This window comes from Leucoraja erinacea, chromosome 26 (assembly GCF_028641065.1).
Source record: "Leucoraja erinacea ecotype New England chromosome 26, Leri_hhj_1, whole genome shotgun sequence".
NCBI lineage: Eukaryota > Metazoa > Chordata > Chondrichthyes > Rajiformes > Rajidae > Leucoraja > Leucoraja erinaceus.
Window position 1 is genome coordinate 28,392,776 of NC_073402.1, and position 19,142 is coordinate 28,411,917.

The window sequence follows — 19,142 nt, forward strand, 5'->3', positions numbered from 1 at the left end:
AAAGCCTGCTAGATCACATATGCTATTGATCTGTTATGTCAATCTACTATGCTATGGTTTTCCAATAGTTCCAAGACTGGTGGTTATAAAAGATGGAAGGATGAAGCTATGCAAACCAAAATAAAGATGATTGGATATTTATTAGATCATTTTGTTGGACTAATGCAAGTCATGCACCTGTCTGCAATGAGTAACTAGGATCATGTGAAAGTTGGGCATGAGTTTTGGATAGACAGGTGCATTAAGTGAATGAAAGATGGACAGAGCAAAACTGAAGTAGTCACGCCTCAATAAACAAGAAGTGTCTGACAATATAGTTGAAATAAAGGAACTTAGTAGCAATTGCTCCCATTCCAATAATTGCCTACAATGAGCTGAGCAGCTAAATCACTTCTACTTTAGTAGAATTCAACTCTGGCTTTTCAGGAATTGACTGGGTGAAGTAAAGCTTCAATGTAAGAGCACATATGCTAAAATTAGTCCCAAACCTTTTGGAAAATTATTAAAGGTCCTCATGAAATGCATTGTATATCTCTTGATTATAAAGTTATGTAACACTGCTACCATATTTGAAACAGCGTTTTGATGTCAACCATCTTCTTGGACAATCTACTTCTACCTGCGAAGTACTGCTTATAACTGTCCCAAAATTGTTTACTTCAGTCACAAAATTTAATTTGTCCTTTTAAATCATGTTCCTCCAACTTTTGATCTGTGCAATCACCAAGTATTTCATCCATTGTTGACAGTTGCCCGTTTCACCTTAAAAAGCTGTTTTTCATTACATTTATTCAATTATGCACAATTCAACAAAATACTAGTGGAATAAAATGCAATTTAGAAGAATTAATGTGATATAAAATGGTTTATTGCATGTTATAACACTATTGATAACGGTTTTTTTTAAATCACATGAATGCCAATCACTTCACTGAAAATATTGTTTAATCTTTATTCATAATTCTAAATAGCTTTATACAGTTAAGAAGGAAAGATAAAGAAAAAATCTAGAGGAATAATGGGCTAAGCAAATGAGCTAAATTTCAATGAGACTGCCAGATTTATGTTGGTCTTTACTTACTTCAATTTAATTTCAGTCCATATTCATTGAAGATCTGCTATAAAATTTGCCTTTCAAACTACAAACCTACCTTCCTCTACACTTTTCCGGCCAACTCATAGACCACATAACTTTGTAGCATTTAACAACATTTAGCACTCCTTTTCCACTAAGATGACCAAGAGAAAGTGAAACACGCTATTCACACCATGGTAATTTTAACGTATGCTCATGATTTGTGGCATTTACAGATCTTGTTATGCATCAAATAACAGTGACCATGGAATTTGTCCAGATTGCAATAAGTAACAAAATACATTGATGTAATTTATTATTAACTTTATACAACTAACAAAAAATGCTTACAAGACTTGGTGTTAAGACAATTTATATCTTCATTTTAGATCCAAGTAGTAGCAGCGGTCTATTACAGCAATAGAGTTATAAATCAGATACCACGCTGCAATATTACAGAAGAGATATTTGGAAAGTTCAAGAACACTTCAGTCAAGTTGCTGCATTAACATTATAAAACAGAACCTAAGCAAACTGCATAGCAGTATCCTCTTTCAAATTCTATTTAAGTTTACCCACACTTCATGAAGTATCCAAGAGATGAACTCAGCACGTTTTGGAACAGTTCCTATACGAAAAACAGCCTTGATTCACATTTATTCAGCATCTGTTGATCTGAAGTGATCCTCATCCACTGTAGAATAAATGTGTCCTTCGTTGCTCAGAAATTCCACAGCTTGCCTATATAAAACAAAATTGTAACACTAGATTTTGTTTAACAGGTTTATCATGGGTATTTACCCAAAATAAAAAGGACACTCACTTGATAGCAACAATGTTCATATTCTTAAGCGTTCTCTTCATGTAGTCAATGCTCATGCCTTCTTGTTCCCGACAATTTCGAATTAAATTCAATACCTAAATGAAGATTATAATGTTGGCATTACAAAACATGCAGTTCAGTTTCAATTACAAGTTTTACTGATGGGAACATAAGGCATTGATTCCAGTATCTATTTAAAAAAAACCAAATTTGTTAACAATTAGGTAAAATTAAAGTATTAATTTGCAATTGCACTATTGTCAATAACTGACAGCCTGCGGTGTTTATTGTTAAGATCTTTGATAAGGCAAGGGAGTGAGATTTTTTTATTTTTAAACTTCTTTTCGGTATTCCTTTTGGGGCAACAGTAATTACCTCACACTAATCACACAAATGGCAGCCTTAACAATGTTTTTTCAGAATATCATCAGCAAATGCACATCAGATACAAAATAACATGACCAATAACATTACACTTCCAGCTGTACCTAGGGTGTTGATATTGCTCCATCCTTTTCAGAACAAGGACAGAACTATGCATAATATTCCAAATATAATCATGCCAAGGATCAAAATATATTTTGAATAACTTCAAAGATAGACACAAAATGCTGGAGTAACTCAGCGGCACAGAATGGGTGACGTTTCAGGTCGAGACCCTTCTTCAGACCTGAAACGTCACCCATTCCTTTTATCCAGGGATGCTGCCTGTCCTGCTGAGTTACTTCAATATTTTCTGTCTATCTTCAGTGTAAACCAGCATCCGTGGTTCCTTCCTACACATTTTGAATAACCTACTTGCTTTTAAATTTCATGTCAATTAAATCTGAGATTGGTTGATACTTTTTGTTTAAATTGCCTTATTGACCTGTGCTGCCACCCATGTGCACGACAATATTAAAATGAAATGTTAACAATTTTACTTTTATGCTTAACAAATGTTGTTCTTTCTTACTTTGACAGGGCATCTAAGACACAGGGAACAGATAAGAGTATTTAGTAAAAGGATTAGTGGGAAAATTAGGAATTATTTTTCCACCCAAAGGCGGTGGTAGTTCGAAACTCACTGCTTGAAAGTGCAGTAAAGGCAAAACCCTAATCACTAAACAGATGTGAACCTGCAGTTGAAAAACTATGACCTGCAGGGTTATTGACCAGGTGCAGATGGAATTAGTCCAGATGGTCTCTAATTATTCATTTTTTACATTCAGTTCCCAGATAACCTCCCTGACAAAGTGTTGAGTGGCAAACTAAAAGACATTGCAGAGATCTGCTGAAGTTACTGAGAAAAACCGTAGGTCGTCAACATTACCTTTACATAACAAGACCTTTAGAGTGTCTTGTTATGTACAGTATGCTGCTGTGAAGTAGTGGAAGCATCTTGCATTAAATTCTAAAGCTGCCCTGTCACATCATCCTATGTCACTAGCATGCCCATTAAAAATAATTAAAAAGTATTCCACAAAGGTAAAACATTGGATACACCTAGTCGAATAAAGAATCAAAGTGCCCAAACAGATTTCTTGATGGGCTTTAATTCACCTGGAAATGACAGTAGAGTAATCTAATCCCAGGCACGCGTGTCATATTATGCACACAAACAAGTCAACTCCAACAGATGCAATTTCTGGCTATAAATTTTGTTTGAACAATGTGCATTTAATATGACAACTAGATGACATGTTATTACACAAGTTTCATGCTTAATTTATTTTACCTGGCTTTGTTGATTTGTTAGACCATTCATCAGAGCATCATTAGCACCAGCATATATTCCAACTGCACCCCCTTCATTTTGCATTGAAGTGCGCAAAGCTAGAGCAGATCCCCCAGGTAAAGACTGTAAAAAAAGACATCCAAGCTAAGCTTCATTGGTCTATGAGGTTTGAATAAATATATGATTTACATTTTCAATGAACTTCAAATTCAATTAATTCCAACAGTGCTGGGTATTCTTTCTCACGGCATCCATGGCAAATGATTGACCATTTTTCTTTCCCTTATTCGTAATCACCCACCCTATTCAATATCTCCACTCTTTATAATAAAAGGTGTTGAGTAGTAAAGATAGGTTCTGCATACACAAACATTCCTATGACACACCCTTGATAATAAAAATTACATTCTAATTTGCTTTGGAAATTGATCAAACCCATACTGGATGTACACAATCGTTATTGCGCATTAAAACAAATTAGGAGCAATGCTCCTTAGCTCATACAAAGATCCTGCAATGTCAAAGTGGGATTGTCAATTTCATTCATGCATTCATGTCCCCTCCCTACGCGTTTGCATTTTACTTTTCCAGTTAGAAACTTTACCAAAACCAATGTATGGGCCAAATACAATTAAATAGCTGACAATTATGGTGCAATATGATTTCTCACTTTGTTGCAGATGTAAACATTAGGTATCTAATGACAGAAGGCCCAGAGTTTCTCAAATATTTTAGTACTCACCTGTGGTTTGTTTAGCAACAAGTGTGCCTGCACCACTTCTAGCATGTGTGATGTTAATTCATTCATGTCTTCCAAAGGCATTATCTTAAAAGCTACCAAGCTCTTATTGTTCTACAAAGTATAATTGCAATGATCAGAAATCTGTTCATACAGCATCTTAAAATATTTAGAAAATACCAAATATCACAGTACAAAACTAAATTACAATAAACGTGCTCTATTTTTACAAATAGGACAATTAAGTTTATATACCACCGGGTGGCGCCAGCAAAAACTGCCTCGCTATTAGTCTGTCTGTCCCTTCCTTCTTTTGTCGTAATGTTTGTATGTGTTAAATGTATGTTTTTAGTGGTCTTTAGCTTGTTTTATGTGGGAGGTTGGGGAGTCGGGGAAACTTTTTCTAATCTCTTACCTCGACAGAGATGCGATTTTAATCTCCGTCCGCACTATGGTCTAACATCGAGGAGTTGGGAGCCTTTGCTGGAGACTGACGAGAGCTCCACCGCGGACATACCATCACGGAGCTCGCGATCCCTATTGGGATCGCTTTGGTACTCCACCGAGGGTGCCTCGCGGTCTCTGGTCAGAAACTGACTTCGGGAACTCCAAGCCGCAGGAGCTTAGACCGTCCCGACACAGGGGCTTCGACCACCCCGACTGCAGATGGTTCGACTGCCCTGTCCGCGGGAGAAAAAAAGAGGAAGAAGATTGCCTTCCATCACATTGAATAATGTGGAATCCACTCTGGTGGATGTTTATGTTAACTTTTATGTAGTTGTGTGTCTTGGTGCTTTTTTTTTAGTATGGCTGTATGGTAGATCGAATTTCACTGTACCTTAATTGGTACTTGTGACAATAAACTGACCATGAATTTACAGTGAGAGTACATAGAAACATAGAAAATAGGTGGAAGAGGCCATTCAGCCCTTTGAGCCAGAACCGCCATTCATTGTGATCACGGCTGATCGTCCCCAATCAATAACCCATGCATGCCTTCTTCCCATATCCCTTGATTCCACCAGCCCCTAGAGCTCTATCTAACTCAAGAAAAAGGACCTTGAATAATTTACCTATATCGCTCTAACTCAAGAAAAAGGACCTTGAATAATTTACCTATATCAATCCCATTGGCCATTTACTCAGCCTTCTCTGCCATTTCAAGAGTTCATCCAAATACTTAAATGCTACAACAGTACCTGCCTCACGATCCACACAGGTACTTTGTTCAAAATATCAACCACCCCTGACGTGAAAAATAATTGCTTAAATCACGATTTGTCTCAAGTCTTCACACTCTAGTTAGAGGCATCTCTGCAAGATGAAATGTTCCTGGTCCCAATGTCTAATTACCCTAGATTCCTTTGCTGATACCTTTAGCAGTAGTCAGTCAAAAGGGACCCAGGCAAAAGTCTCGCTGAAGTTCATTCAGACTATATTAATCTCACTGTCCTTCCTTATCAATTCTATAATCTCTGGGTATATCCAATCCTATTGGTCAGACAGGGTCTCCTCTTAGAGGCATGCTGACCATCCTTGATTATTTCCTACTTTTCTAAGATAAATCAAGTCCCTCAATTTTTTACCCAATCATTGTGCTACCATGTCAGTCTCCGTTTATCCCTACTGCCCATCTTGAATAAAATAAAAGTACATCTGCTGCCCTCCACCAGTTATCAAACGGCTTGTGTAGAGAAGATGTATGAATTTCTATCAGAGCTTCAGGAACCCCTCCCCCTCCTTGCCTCCCATAGCAGCATGGATACCTCAAAGATTTTATCGAATGACAGTAACCTTCCAGAATGAATAGAGGAATTTGTTTGTAGACTGCAGAAAAGGGACCGACAGTCAGAATTAACATTATTCAAATCCTGTCTCCATCAGGCAGTCTAGTTCTCTTCTCAATTGAATATGAAATGTGTCCTCCATTCAGAAATAGGCAAAACACCTGATCACATTCAAGCTAAACATAATTCTGCAAATAAAATGTCCTGTTTTTCACCATATAACTGTTAACCATTGCTATGCAGATTTTGAACATAATTGCTTTTATAGCTGGGCATTTAAACTAAACATTAATCAATAATAATAACAAACAAGTTACAAAAACTGACCTAGTTTGATACATCAATAGGACAAAAAAATGACCTGTATCACCTGGAATGATCGGAGATGGCCAGCTACTTTTACGTAGGTGCCTGGAGGAACCACAATATTCTCACTTCCAGCTTCCTGCATTAAAACAAACATCAGTGAAAAACAAAGTGAAGCAGAATATTTTCAAGCAGGCAAGAACAAATATAAACATGAAATAATGGCAATTATAGAGTTTGGAAAAGGGAAAGAAAGTTTATATATTATATCAGTGGTTAGATGTACCTTGTTATTCAGTCATAGGAATAAAGTTATCATGATTTGGCAGAAATCTAAACATATTAAAAAATGTTTTAGCTTCCAAGTTCTTTAGTTTAGTTTAGAGGTGCAGTGTAGAAACAGGCATTTCAGCCCACCAAGTCTATGCTGACCTGCGATCATCCATACACTTGTTCTATCCTACACGCTAGAAGCCGATTAACCAACAAACCTGCACGGCTTAGGAATGTGGGAGGAAACTGGAGCACTTGGAGAAATCCTACACGGTCACAGGGAGAATATACAAACTTCATACGACAGCACCCGTAATCAGGATCGAACCCAGGTCTCTAATGCTGTAAGACAGTAACTCTAACGCTGCGCCACTGTGCCGCCAAAAAAACATTAGGATCTGGAAAACCATTCTTCAAATGGCTATACAAAAAAGCTGGAGAAACTCAGCGGGTGCAGCAGCATCTATGGAGCGAAGGAAATAGGCAACGTTTCGGGCCGAAACCCTTCTTCAGTCTGAGAAGGGTTTCGGCCCGAAACGTTGCCTATTTCCTTCGCTCCATAGATGCTGCTGCACCCGCTGAGTTTCTCCAGCTTTTTTGTGTAACCTTCGATTCTCCAGCATCTGCAGTTCCTTCTTAAACACTTCAAATGGCTATGATGGGTGGGTTGCCGTTTGCCAGTTTCACTCAAGTCTTTCAAAATGTAACTTGAGAATCATCTATCAATGACATCTTTACCAACAATAATAACCATCATGTCAATCAGCCCATGTCCATATTGGTTCGCAGTAGAGATCGCATATCATAACAATTCCATTTGTTCACGTTCTGCCCAAGGCCTCACAAATGAGTTCCCCACATATACCCATTCAATTCCCTTTTTAAAAGTGACCGTTTCCACCACACGCAGATTACAAATACTCACGTTTAAAAGTTCCCCTTACATCCCTATATCACTTCAAATGTATCATTGACTCGTGAATTGTCAAAGAGAAAAGCTTCTATGTACTCCTAAACATTATGATCTTGTACACCACATCAAATTCTTCAACTACTTGTTTTTCACCAACAACGACAAGGTATTCCAATTCATCATTGTATCCAAAATTCTTCATCCCTGGAATAATTCTAATAAATCTTTCTTGCATACTTCCTAGATTATTCACAATCTGTCCAAAGTATATTGACAATAACTGGAACAATATTCTCATCATGGCTTATCCTGTGTATTACAAATGTTCAAAACTTCCCAACTTTTGATCTTTGCTGCTGCATCATTATCTCAGGAAACTAGAGATCTGTTCTTAGTCTTTTTCTTTCTCGTCAGGAAAGTCATTCAAAAACATAGGTTCACATGCGCACTGATATCTGCCTCACCACTACTCAACATTTCCCATGCCACGGACACCCCAACATCACATCAATGGCCAATATTGCAAACCTGAACCATGGGTCCCTCCAAAAACTCAAGTCAATTCAACTCTTATTAGCAACCCTTTCATCGTCGTGACTATCCCTTGAGGTTGAGGATGACAGTCTACGTTCTGTTGTTTTTATGGACTCTCAGGTGGCTTATGAGTCCAATCCTGGCTTTGAAAGTTCATCGACATTCAGCACAGCTAATTCCAGATGGCAGATTGGGCTTTGGTTGTTGCTGCCTCTCTTTCCGTTTTCTTCTCTTTTCTTCTAATTCTGCGCATCTCTTGGCTTCAAAGGTCACAGTTCCTTCTTGGATTTTACACTTCTTGTGTAGGAAGGAACTGCGGATGCTGGTTTAAACCGAAGATACACACAAAATGCTGAAGTAACTCAGCGGGACAGGCAGCATCTCTGGAGGGAAGGAATGGGTGATGTTTCGGGTCGAGCCCCATCTTCAGAGTGAAGAAGTGTCTCGACCCGAAATGTAACCCATTCCTTCTCTCGCTGAGTTACTCCAGCATTTTGCGTTTATCTTCACTTTACACTTCTTTGCCCACGATATCATCTTCTAAATGTCCCATTAACCCATCTCACTGGCAAACCTGACCTCAGCCTATCACATATTCCATTTGTTTGATCAATCCCTTCCATCACCTTTGCTTCAATTTAAAACAACATTTTTTTGTTCCTTCCCAGTTTTGATAAAAATCTTCTGATCTAAAACATTAACTTTCCAAGAATACTGCCTAATCTGTTGGGCGTTAACTTTGTTTTATATTACCTTTACCTGGGGGTTCCTGATTTTTAACTCCCAATGGTGGCCCAGACAGTTTACAACATGGATATTCTAACTCGCCTGAACTCCACATCTGCTGTTTTTCCAACAGTGCACACTTCTGTCTCAACTGCATCTCAGCTCGCCTGCATCTCAGCTCGCCTGCTGCTGAAATTTTCACTCCTTTTATCTCGATGGCAAGGCACTTTCCAGACTTTTATAAACCATTAATTTGAACTTCATTCAAAAATGTACAACTTAACCTGCTTAGCATCTGGTCCACACTTCAAATTTGAAAACACAGATTCTAAAAGCTTGCCAATGTCTTGCCCTACTTACTATGCAACCTCCACCATGCAACCCTTGGGTCTGTGCTCCTCTAAATTTTGCTCAGTCATATCTTCATCCATTGAATTATTAAGCACTGTAATTCCACTCGTGTTTTTGCTCCTCTGAGATGCACTTTAAAATCCATCCCTTTGAAAAATGCTACGTTCAAAATCTAAGCTAAATATCATACTTTTGTTTCATTGTATCTTGAAAGACCGCCAAATGGTTTTTCTTCACTTTAGGTTCCACAAATGAAAATGTGCATGGGTATATGTTAGAATAAGTTTACTTATTATACTTATTGTCATATATAACTTGAATTACATAAATGGATCTAGAAAATAAAATTTCTAGTTGAAACTACGAGAGGCATATTAATGCAATCACAAAGAAAGCCTACCAAAGCATCTGCTTCCTCAAAAGTTTGATAATCGATAGATAGATAGATAGATAGATCCTTTATTGTCATTCAGACCTTACGGTCTGAACGAAACTATGTTGCCTGCAGTCATACACAGAATCAATAATAACAAAACATACAATAAACACCAATTAAACATCCACCACAGTGAGTTCACCAAGCACATCCTCACTGTGATGGAGGCAAAGTCTTAGTTTCCATCTCTTCCCTCCTTGTTCTCCCTCTGCGCTGAGGCGGTCGATCCAGGCCGGAGATGCCGCTCTCCAGTCCAGCGGACCTCCGTGGTGATGTCGCCGCTGCCGAAAGCCGGAACGCAGTCTCCGCTCCGAGATGGCCCGCCACAGCATCAGCTCCGGGCCGCCGCCCCAGCTCCAGGTCGATGCCCCAGCTCCAGGTCGCCGCCCCAGCTCCAGATCCTGCAGTCTCCGCACCGGGCCGCTGCCCCAGCTCCAGGCCGATGCCCCAGCTCAAGGTCGCTGCCCCAGCTCCGGGTCCTGCAGTCTCCGCTCTGGGCCGCTGCCCCAGCTCCAGGCCGATGCCCCAGCTCCAGGTCGCTGCCCCAGCTCCGGGTCCTGCAGTCTCCGCTCTGGGCCGCTGCCCCAGCTCCAGGCCGCCGCGCCAGCTTCTGGTCCCGCAGTCGCTGCTCCAGGTCCCGCCGTCTCCGCTCCGGGCCGCTGCCCCAGCTCCGGGCCCCGCTGCATCAGCCCCAGGCCGCCGCCGAAAGCCAGAACGCCGCACCAGCAAGTCGGGCCACCGCTGCTCAGCCCCGAAGACGGCCAGCCTCTCGTTGGTAAGTCCTGGCTGGCTCTGCCTCCGGAGCCTCGGGGTCGGTCGCAGGCTGGAGGCCGCCAGCTCCGCCATTAGGCCTCAGCGCAGACGGAGGCAGAGAAGGGGGATACGACATGAAAAAGTCGCATTCCCCCGAAGGAAGAGACAGAGAACATGTTCCACCCCCTCTAACACAACCCAACAAACTAAAACTTAACCAAAACAAGACAAAAAAAACAACAGAAAAAAGTAAAGACAGACGGACTGCAGGCGAGCCGCAGCTGTTAACAGCGCCGCCACACCCAGAGGAATCCCACGCTGCTACATGGAGCCGAGGTCAGGATCAAACTCGTGCCTCTAGCATTGTAAGGTAGCAACTCTAACGTGACAAAACCGGCGTCCGAGTTATTGTGTATTTTGTGTCCTTTACTGCTACTAGTGTAATGTATGTTTATTGACTTTTTTTCCAATAGTACTTTACATATTAACCCCCTTATTCGATTATAGTGGACAATCTTCTCCCCTCCACGAATGGCTAATAACGGACATCATCTCCCCACCCCATGTGGTGCATTATAGCGAAGGCTTACTGGATACATTAAGCATGACTTACATCAGTATCCACCCACTGTCTCACATCCATAGCAGGTGCTGTCATATCATCCAACTTGTACAGGATATTTGTTGGGGCCTTTTCTGAGTCTTTGATCACACCAACCACGGTTACCTGCAAATTGCAGATAGAATATAAATAAAATTAGAAACATCTGCAAATCCTTAGGTCAGAAAGCAGATGTGGAGAGAACCTGCAAAGTATTTCCAGTATATTTGTTTTTTACTTCACATTTCATATTGCTTCTAGAAGTGTTCCAGTGGATTGGAGTAGCAAATGTTACCCCATCATCTCAGAGAAAGGTGAGAAACCTATGATCTGCTCATCGGGAAAATGCTGGAATCTAGTATGAAAGATGTAATAACTGAGCACCTTGAAAAGACTAATAAGATTGTGCAGACAGCATGAAGTTAAGAAAGAAAAATCATTTTGACAAATCCACAGAATTTTTGAGGATGTGACTAGCAGAAAGGTTAACAGGGAACCAGAGGATTTGGTTTATTTGATTTTCAGATAACTTTTGATAAGGTTCAACAAAGGCAGTTGGTTACAAACTTAAAGCATGTGGAGATGAGAGTAACATGCGGATATGGATTGAAAACTGGTTAAAAAATGAGAAAATCTTCCTCAGCTTCACAGGCTGTGACCAGTGGGATACTATAGGAATTGAAGTTTTGGTCATTGCTGCTCGTAATCTATGAAAATAATTTGGACGAGAAGCCCAAATGTCACATTTGTAACTTTGCAACAGATTCAAAACTGGATTAGATTGCGAGTAGGGAGGGGAGTGTGTGTAAGCTTAAGGATTGTAGACAAACTGAGTAAGTGGGTTCAGTGTGGAAAAATGATAGAGAGAGATTTTGTATGTTTCTAGATTTGTTTCATTTCTCTTAAATTATGGGGTGACATTTATTTGCTTCTCAAATCCACAGAATCGATATAATTTTAGAAGATGATTTCTAGTATTTACTATTTCAAAACTCTGGGACATTGAGATTTATCTTTATTCTTTTAATATTATGTACTTTTATAAAATAAGATAATGATCTCAAATAATTTTCAGGTGCAGGTCCACCAACGAATCTCATTCCCCCCCCCCCAAATCTGGACAAAATCCCAGAAGTCCCTCCGAAAATGTGGCCAGGTGAGGCGGTCAATTTCGACCTCATCAGGACTTCCATGCAAATGGAAGGACTTCCAGCAGTCAAATTTACCCCCTGCGGCCAGGCCTCTGGAATTCTGGCCTGGACGAAACGGGCAAATCGGTTATCATAGCCGACTTCCGCAGCCAATCGGCAGGTCGAATTTGCCATCTGCGGCAGGGGCTCTGCAACCCCTGATCGGCCGGAGCCGACAAATCCGTTCCCATAGCCGACCTCGGTCACAAATTTGCAGGCAGTATTCCCCCCCCCCCCCCCCCCCTCCCCAGGCCGTGACTTCTGTTGCTACAGCAAAATAGATAATCTAGAAAGGCTCTGGAACGAAGGGTGCTGGAAAATCGGTGGTGGACCTGTATTTCAAAGCAACTGTTACTGCAAAGATTATGTATACTCACAAACTGAACGACATTCGAATAGTACTCTACGGATATCAAATCAGAGTATATTTAATTAAAGTTAAAGTTCTCATTCACCTGCGATAACTCCACTTCTCCAATTCTGAAAATATCCTCTGTTTGTATAGCCGACATCAGCTGTGACACGGTACATGGAACAATTTGCTGGGTCCGGGATCTCTATTAGAGTGAAAATAAAGTTAATGCTACAAGGTCTTGGCTCATCAGATCCATTATAACATTTTTTTTAGAGAAGGTAATCACGTTAAAAGATTACTATTCACAAACAGTTGTCCACGTAAAAGATGATGAATTTGGTGGGCAATAAGTGTGGAGGAATCCTTCGGCTGTCCGAACAAGGGTCCCAACCCGAGATCTGACCATTACTTACTCAGATGCTGCTTCACCCACCAAATTCCTCTAGCAATTTGTTTTGCTTAAATTTCCAGCACCAGCATGAACCATTTTTGATGCACAATATGTAAATGTAATAATTAAAACTGTGCATGCGCAGTTTAAGATTTTTTTTAAAGCCGACTGACTGCCTATGCTGAGTAATTACTGTTGTAAACCAAAGTTAATGCAGCACCTATGGCTGCCATTTAAACGAGAATTTCCATATTTTTAAAAAGTGCACCTTTTGATGAACTTACATTTTTTTTGTCACTCTGGCTACCTCCAGCCTGAGAACCAAATCCTCCAGGCGATTGCATGTATCCTCCTCCTCCTCCAGCACCATCTCCAGAATTTCCATAACCACCATCAAAAGTACCTAGTAAAACAGTTTTAGAAATCAGCCACAAAAGTAAAATAAAAGCCATCTCCTTATCTCCTTATTTTTCTTTCCAAAGAGAAATGTTATCCCCCCCAGATGATACTATCTCTGGGAAAGGCCAGTATATAAACCCTATCTCTAATTTTCCTGGAAGAGTAGCTGGCACTCCATAATGCTTCCAGGAAGAGTTCCAGGAAGTGGAGCCAGCAACAAAGAAATTATAATGTATTTTCATGCAAGGATGATGTGGAACTGGGAGGGAGGTGGTGACATTCCAACATCCTTGTCCTTGGTGGAGACTTTACTAGTTTTAGAGATGCTGTCAAGGCAACCTGGAAGTTTAATCACAGAGCATTTTATAGATGGTATACACTGCAGCCACTGTGCCCAGTGGCAGGTACGAGATGCTAATTAAGTGGACAACCTTCTTCTGCAAGATGTTGAACTATTTGAGTGACACCTGTAATGTTTGAGACCACGCAAGGCCCTGTTGTGACTAGCACAAGCAAAAGGAGAACACGTCCGACATCTTGTAAGTATGATTTATTCTGGCCCACCCAGGGACACTGCTCCAAGGTCACCTGCTCTCGATCACGAGGCAAAGCCCTTTATATTAAAGGGGCACAGGCATTTACATATTCATCACATCTCCCCCTTTACTTTAATTACAATTCTCCCCCTTCCCTTAAATTACCTTACATCCCCCCCCTTCAACGTTGGTCAAAATTAATAACTTGAACCTTAATGAATTTAATGTGGATAAAGTACCACAAATAACACAGTGCTCGTCATACTACAAAACTATTAAAAAAATTGCCCAACAATTTTACATAACAAGTCGAGTTGGGGGTTTTGACAATCGCCCACTTCTCGTGCAAGTCGTCTTTCCAACTCGTTCTGTGTCATATTTCTGTTCTGTGCGAGTGTGGCTTGGCTCGCTTTGAGCCGATTCCCCCACCACAGACCCTTGTGGTGCGGCCTGTGATAGTTCGCTTGAGTTTGGGAGACTAGCTCCTCCTGGGTGAGGGGTTCCTCCTTGTGGGAGAGTGTTCGCACTTGTCTGCTGCGTGCTGTCAGGGCATGGCTCAGCTGCTTCGTGCGCAGGTCGTATGTCCTTCCTGTTCCTGCGGAACTCTGTACCGCTCGGTGTAGAGATGACGTAGCTCCGAGGGGACAGGTTTTCTCTTGCAATACGGCCACGTTGCCACTCAGTTGGTTTGGCATGAAACCATACCTGTTGTTGTTGTTCCAGGCGCGGCAGCGGCTCGACGCTTGCCTTCGCATTGAAGTATGCTGCCTGTTTTTCTTGTCGGATGGCCAGTTGTGGTCCCATGGGAGGGACATGATGAGGCAGTAAGAGTGATAGAGGCGATGGCAATTTGCTTCTTAACAGTCTACTGTTCAGTAACTGTGAGGGGGCATAGCCGCCTGTCCCATCAAGTGGGGTGTTGCGGTATTCGAGGATGGCGTACATCGGGTCACGGCCGCTGCGTTTGGCTTTCCTCATGATACCTTTTATAGTTTGCACACAGCGCTCTATCTGCCCGTTGCTCTGTGGATATATGGGACTTGAGGTGACATGGGCAAATTCCCAGTCATCCTGGAACCTATGAAATTCAGCACAGACAAATTGTCTCGCGTTGTCAGTCATCACCAAGTCAGGAATGCCATTCCGGGCAAACATGCCCTTCATCTCACGTATCACCGAATGTGACGTCATGTCTATCAGTTGCGCTATTTCTGGGTACTTGGAGTAATAGTCCACTACAAGCAAATGGTCAACTCCATCCAGATGGAAGATGTCTACGCCGACCTTAGACCAAGGTCTGCTGGGGATGAAGTGTGGTTGGAGCGGCTCGCTTGCTTGTGCTTTCCTTGTCGCCTGGCATATCGAGCAATTTCCAACAGTGTCCTCAATCTGTGCGTTCATTCCTGGCCACGCAAATAAATTGCGGACTCGTTGTTTCAGTTTCACTACTCCCAGATGTGATTCATTTAGCGCGTTCAGCATCTGCCTCCGCATGCTTTGGGGGACTACGATTCGGTTTTCCCTCAAGACTAATCCGTCAACTTCAACCAGCTCGTCATGGTATGTATGAAACGGAGTCAAGTCCGAGGGCAGATCATGCCTGTTACTAGGCCAACCCTTCCTTATACACTCGCACAACAGTGTTAGGGTTCGATCTTTCTTTGTTTCAGCCTTGAACTGCGCAAGGCGCTCGTCTGACATGTGTAGGATGGCTTCTACAGCATGTATCACGTTCGGCAGTGCGGTGTACTCTTCCGCAGGTGTGTTTGCACTGGGCAGCCGGCTCAGGGCATCGGGGACAAACATTTCACGTCCCGGCTTCCACCGTATTTCCAGGTCGTACCGTAGCAGGTGCATTCGCATGCGTTGGAGCCTGGGGCTTAATTTGTGTAGTGGCTTGGCGAGCAAGCCTACTAATGGCTTGTGGTCAGTAAGAATTACTGTGCACTGACCAACAATGAAGTCATGAAACTTTCTGCATGCATACAGTATGGAGCACAGCTCCTTCTCTATAGTTGCATAGTTGCGCTCGGCCGTGTTCACACGTCGTGATGCGTATGCAACAGGTCTCTCGTCTTGCATCAGGACCGCTCCAAATCCGCTGTTGGAAGCATCTGTGGCAATTGACACGGGCGCGTTCACATCGTACAATTTGAGTATGGGTGGTGAAGTGAGAAGACATTTCAGCTTGTCTACTGCATGTCTGTGCTTCTGCTCAAAATGCCACGCTATTCCCTTTTCTGTTAGCTGTCTAAGTGGGGCGGTGATCTCTGAGAGGTTCGGAATAAACTTAGCCATGTATGTCACCATCCCCAAGAACGTTTGCACTTCAGCCTTGTTTGTCGGGTATGGCATTTGTAGCAGCCTTTTGGCTGATTCGCCGATCATATTGTCGGGGACGTGGGCGGCTGTTGGGCGCTCTATTTAACGGGCAGTCGGGGGATCTGGAAAGATGTCCAATCTCTCCGCAGGTATAACATCTCATGTACTGAGCAGGGCAGTAGTTGCCTTTATGCGCGCGGGTGCATGACCGGCAGACGGTATCCTTACCAGAATCACGGATTTCTGTCTGTGTTTGGCTGGGTCGCGAATCCCTGCCTCGGCCCCAAGGCCGACTGGTGCTGTCCCGTTTCACATACTCAACTGTCTCTTCGGTGTCGATGGCGGTTGGGGCAATCTGCTTCATCTGTTCGGCTGCTGCTTCAGCTATCAGACACACGTCACTGCATTTTTCTAGTGTTAAATCATCGCATTGTAGTAGTTTTTCCCGGAGCGGCTGGCTGGTGATGCCGCAGACAATTCTATCTCGTAGCAATGAGTCATGGATAATGCCAAACTCACAATCTTTGGCTAAAGACTTCACTGCAGTCAGGTAGCTGGAGAAGGTCTCCCCTCGCCGCTGATTACGTGTATTAAAGACATATCTTGAGACAGTTAAGTTCTTTTTTGGATCACAGTATGTCTGAAACTTATCCTTCAGGGGTTGTATTTTGTCAGTTTCCTCCTGGGTAAACTCAAAGGTCTCATAAATCTCCTGAGCTGCCGGCCCGGCTACGTGGAGGAATGTTGCACAGCGAATATTATCTGGTTTATTTGTTAGTTCTGTTGCCGCCTCGTACAGCTGGAATGCCCTTATCCAGTCCTTATAATTCTTGGCCACGTTTCCTTGCATGGAGAGTGGTCCCGGTGGGCTTGAGTCCTGCCATTCTTTTCTTTAGGTTTTTTTTTTTTACTTTGACACCATGTAATGTTTGAGACCACGTAAGGCCCTGTTGTGACTAGCACAAGCAAAAGGAGAACACGTCCGACATCTTGTAAGTATGATTTATTCTGCCCCACCCAGGGACACTGCTCCAAGGTCACCTGCTCTCGATCACGAGGCAAAGCCCTTTATATTAAAGGGGCACAGGCATTTACATATTCATCACAACACCTATGTTGTTCTCATACATGCAATTGCAGAGTCCAGTTAGGTAATCAGCCCCAGTATCCCCTCCACCATTTCTGTAATCAAGAGATTTGTCTTTCTTCCACCCAGGCCAGCATCCCTTCTTTACTCCAGAATGGTTAATTGTCATAAGTACCAAGAACAGAACAATGAAATTCTTATTTGCAGCAACATAACAGGCCAGTAAATGCAATGCACATGGATAATAAACTCCAAACGTGCAAAAAAAAAGCCCAAAAGTGTTTAGTGCAACTAAATACAATCCATAGTTCAAGTACACATCATGTCATGCTCAGTGGCCTGATTGCTGCCTCAGTTTTTAGATTCCAATACTTTCTTCCTGGAGTGAAATGTGAGCATGACCAGGCTAGTGTGGGCCTTTAATCACATTGGCTGCTTTTTTTTCTGAAGCAGTTCCTTCCTAAATAATGCATTTTTCACTCTGAATCCCCAGTTCGCTAGATGACTGTGTGTAGTCATACAGCGTGGAAACAGGCCATTCGGCCCGACTTGTCCACACCGGCCAACATACCCAACTACACGTCCCGCCTTTGGCCCATATCCCTAAACATGTCTTACCCATGTACCCGTCTAAAGGTTTCTTAAACGTTGTGATAGTACTAAATCATAAATTAAACTGAACCCATGTGTAGGAAGGAACTGCAGATGCTTACACCGAAGATAGACACAAAATGTTGGAATAACTCAGCGGGAGAAGGCAGCATCTCTGGCGAGAAGGAATGGGGGACATTTCTAGTCGAGACCCTTCTTCAGACTTCACAGCTCAGTGTGAAGAAGGGTCTCGACCCGAAACGTCCCATTCCTTATCTGCAGAGATACTGCCTGGCCCGCTGAGTTACTCCAGCATTTTGTGTCCATGCTCCACAAAATGCTGGAGTAGAGAGCATGGAAAATGTTAGCACAACACTTTAACGTTGGTAAAGACGGCAGGTCGATTGCGATGAGACAGACCCAAGCCGAGCCGGTGTGCCGCACTCACCCGCGCTGTTCCACATCATCCCTTAACCGAGCGCCCGGCGGACGAACACTGACCGCGGGGGCGCGCCCCGCCAGCAGAAAGCCCGCCAAACAGGCCTCGTCCACTCGCTCGCCTTCTTACTCAGAGCCCCCGGCCCCCCTTCAGCCAATCGGCGGCCAGGATGGCGAGAGGTGCTGTGACCACCCCCCACCGGGAGCGCGCACCTGCTGCCAGCAGTGAAGCATCTTTGGCCGCTGACATGTCTCATCCTGGCGGAGCCGCTGCCTCCCTTAAAGTGGCTTTAGTTTAGTTTAGGGGGTGGAAGATGGCAACCCTCACGTGGACCGCCCTGTTTCGACTAGTGCAATCAACTCGACGTGCACAAACGGAAGATCAAATAGAACAAGTTGCCCTACAACTGTAGGGTGTGCACGCCACACAAAATAAGAAGTTTAGAGATAGAAACATAGAAATTAGGTGCAGGAGTAGGCCATTCGGCCCTTCGAGCCTGCACCGCCATTCAATATGATCATGGCTGATCATCCAACTCGGTATCCCGTACCTGCCTTCTCTCCGTACCCCCTGATCCCCTTAGCCACAAGGGCCACATCTAACTCCCTCTTAAATATAATAATAATAATAATAATAACTTTATTTGTTAAGCACCTTAAAAACAACCAAAGCTGACCAAAGTGCTGTACAGAAAAAAGAAAACAAGCAAGACATCATAAAACAGGCAGAACAACAGAACATACAACTAACACGAGGCGCATAAATTACATACAAAAATCCAAACAATAAATTAAAAAA

The 19,142-nt window shown here is 42.7% G+C and overlaps 1 protein-coding gene across 1 annotated transcript; it reads right to left on the reverse strand.

The window, feature by feature from the left end:
* Positions 1-846: 846 nt before the first annotated feature.
* Positions 847-18,485, reverse strand: rpa2 (replication protein A2). Its single transcript, XM_055656569.1, has 9 exons — positions 18,354-18,485; positions 13,255-13,373; positions 12,680-12,781; positions 11,047-11,160; positions 6,512-6,586; positions 4,358-4,468; positions 3,616-3,738; positions 1,899-1,993; positions 847-1,816 (listed from the first exon to the last, which is right to left on the reverse strand). The coding sequence occupies exons 1-9, from the start codon at positions 18,370-18,372 to the stop codon at positions 1,732-1,734; spliced, it is 843 nt and encodes a 280-aa protein (XP_055512544.1). The 5' UTR covers positions 18,373-18,485; the 3' UTR covers positions 847-1,731.
* Positions 18,486-19,142: the final 657 nt, after the last annotated feature.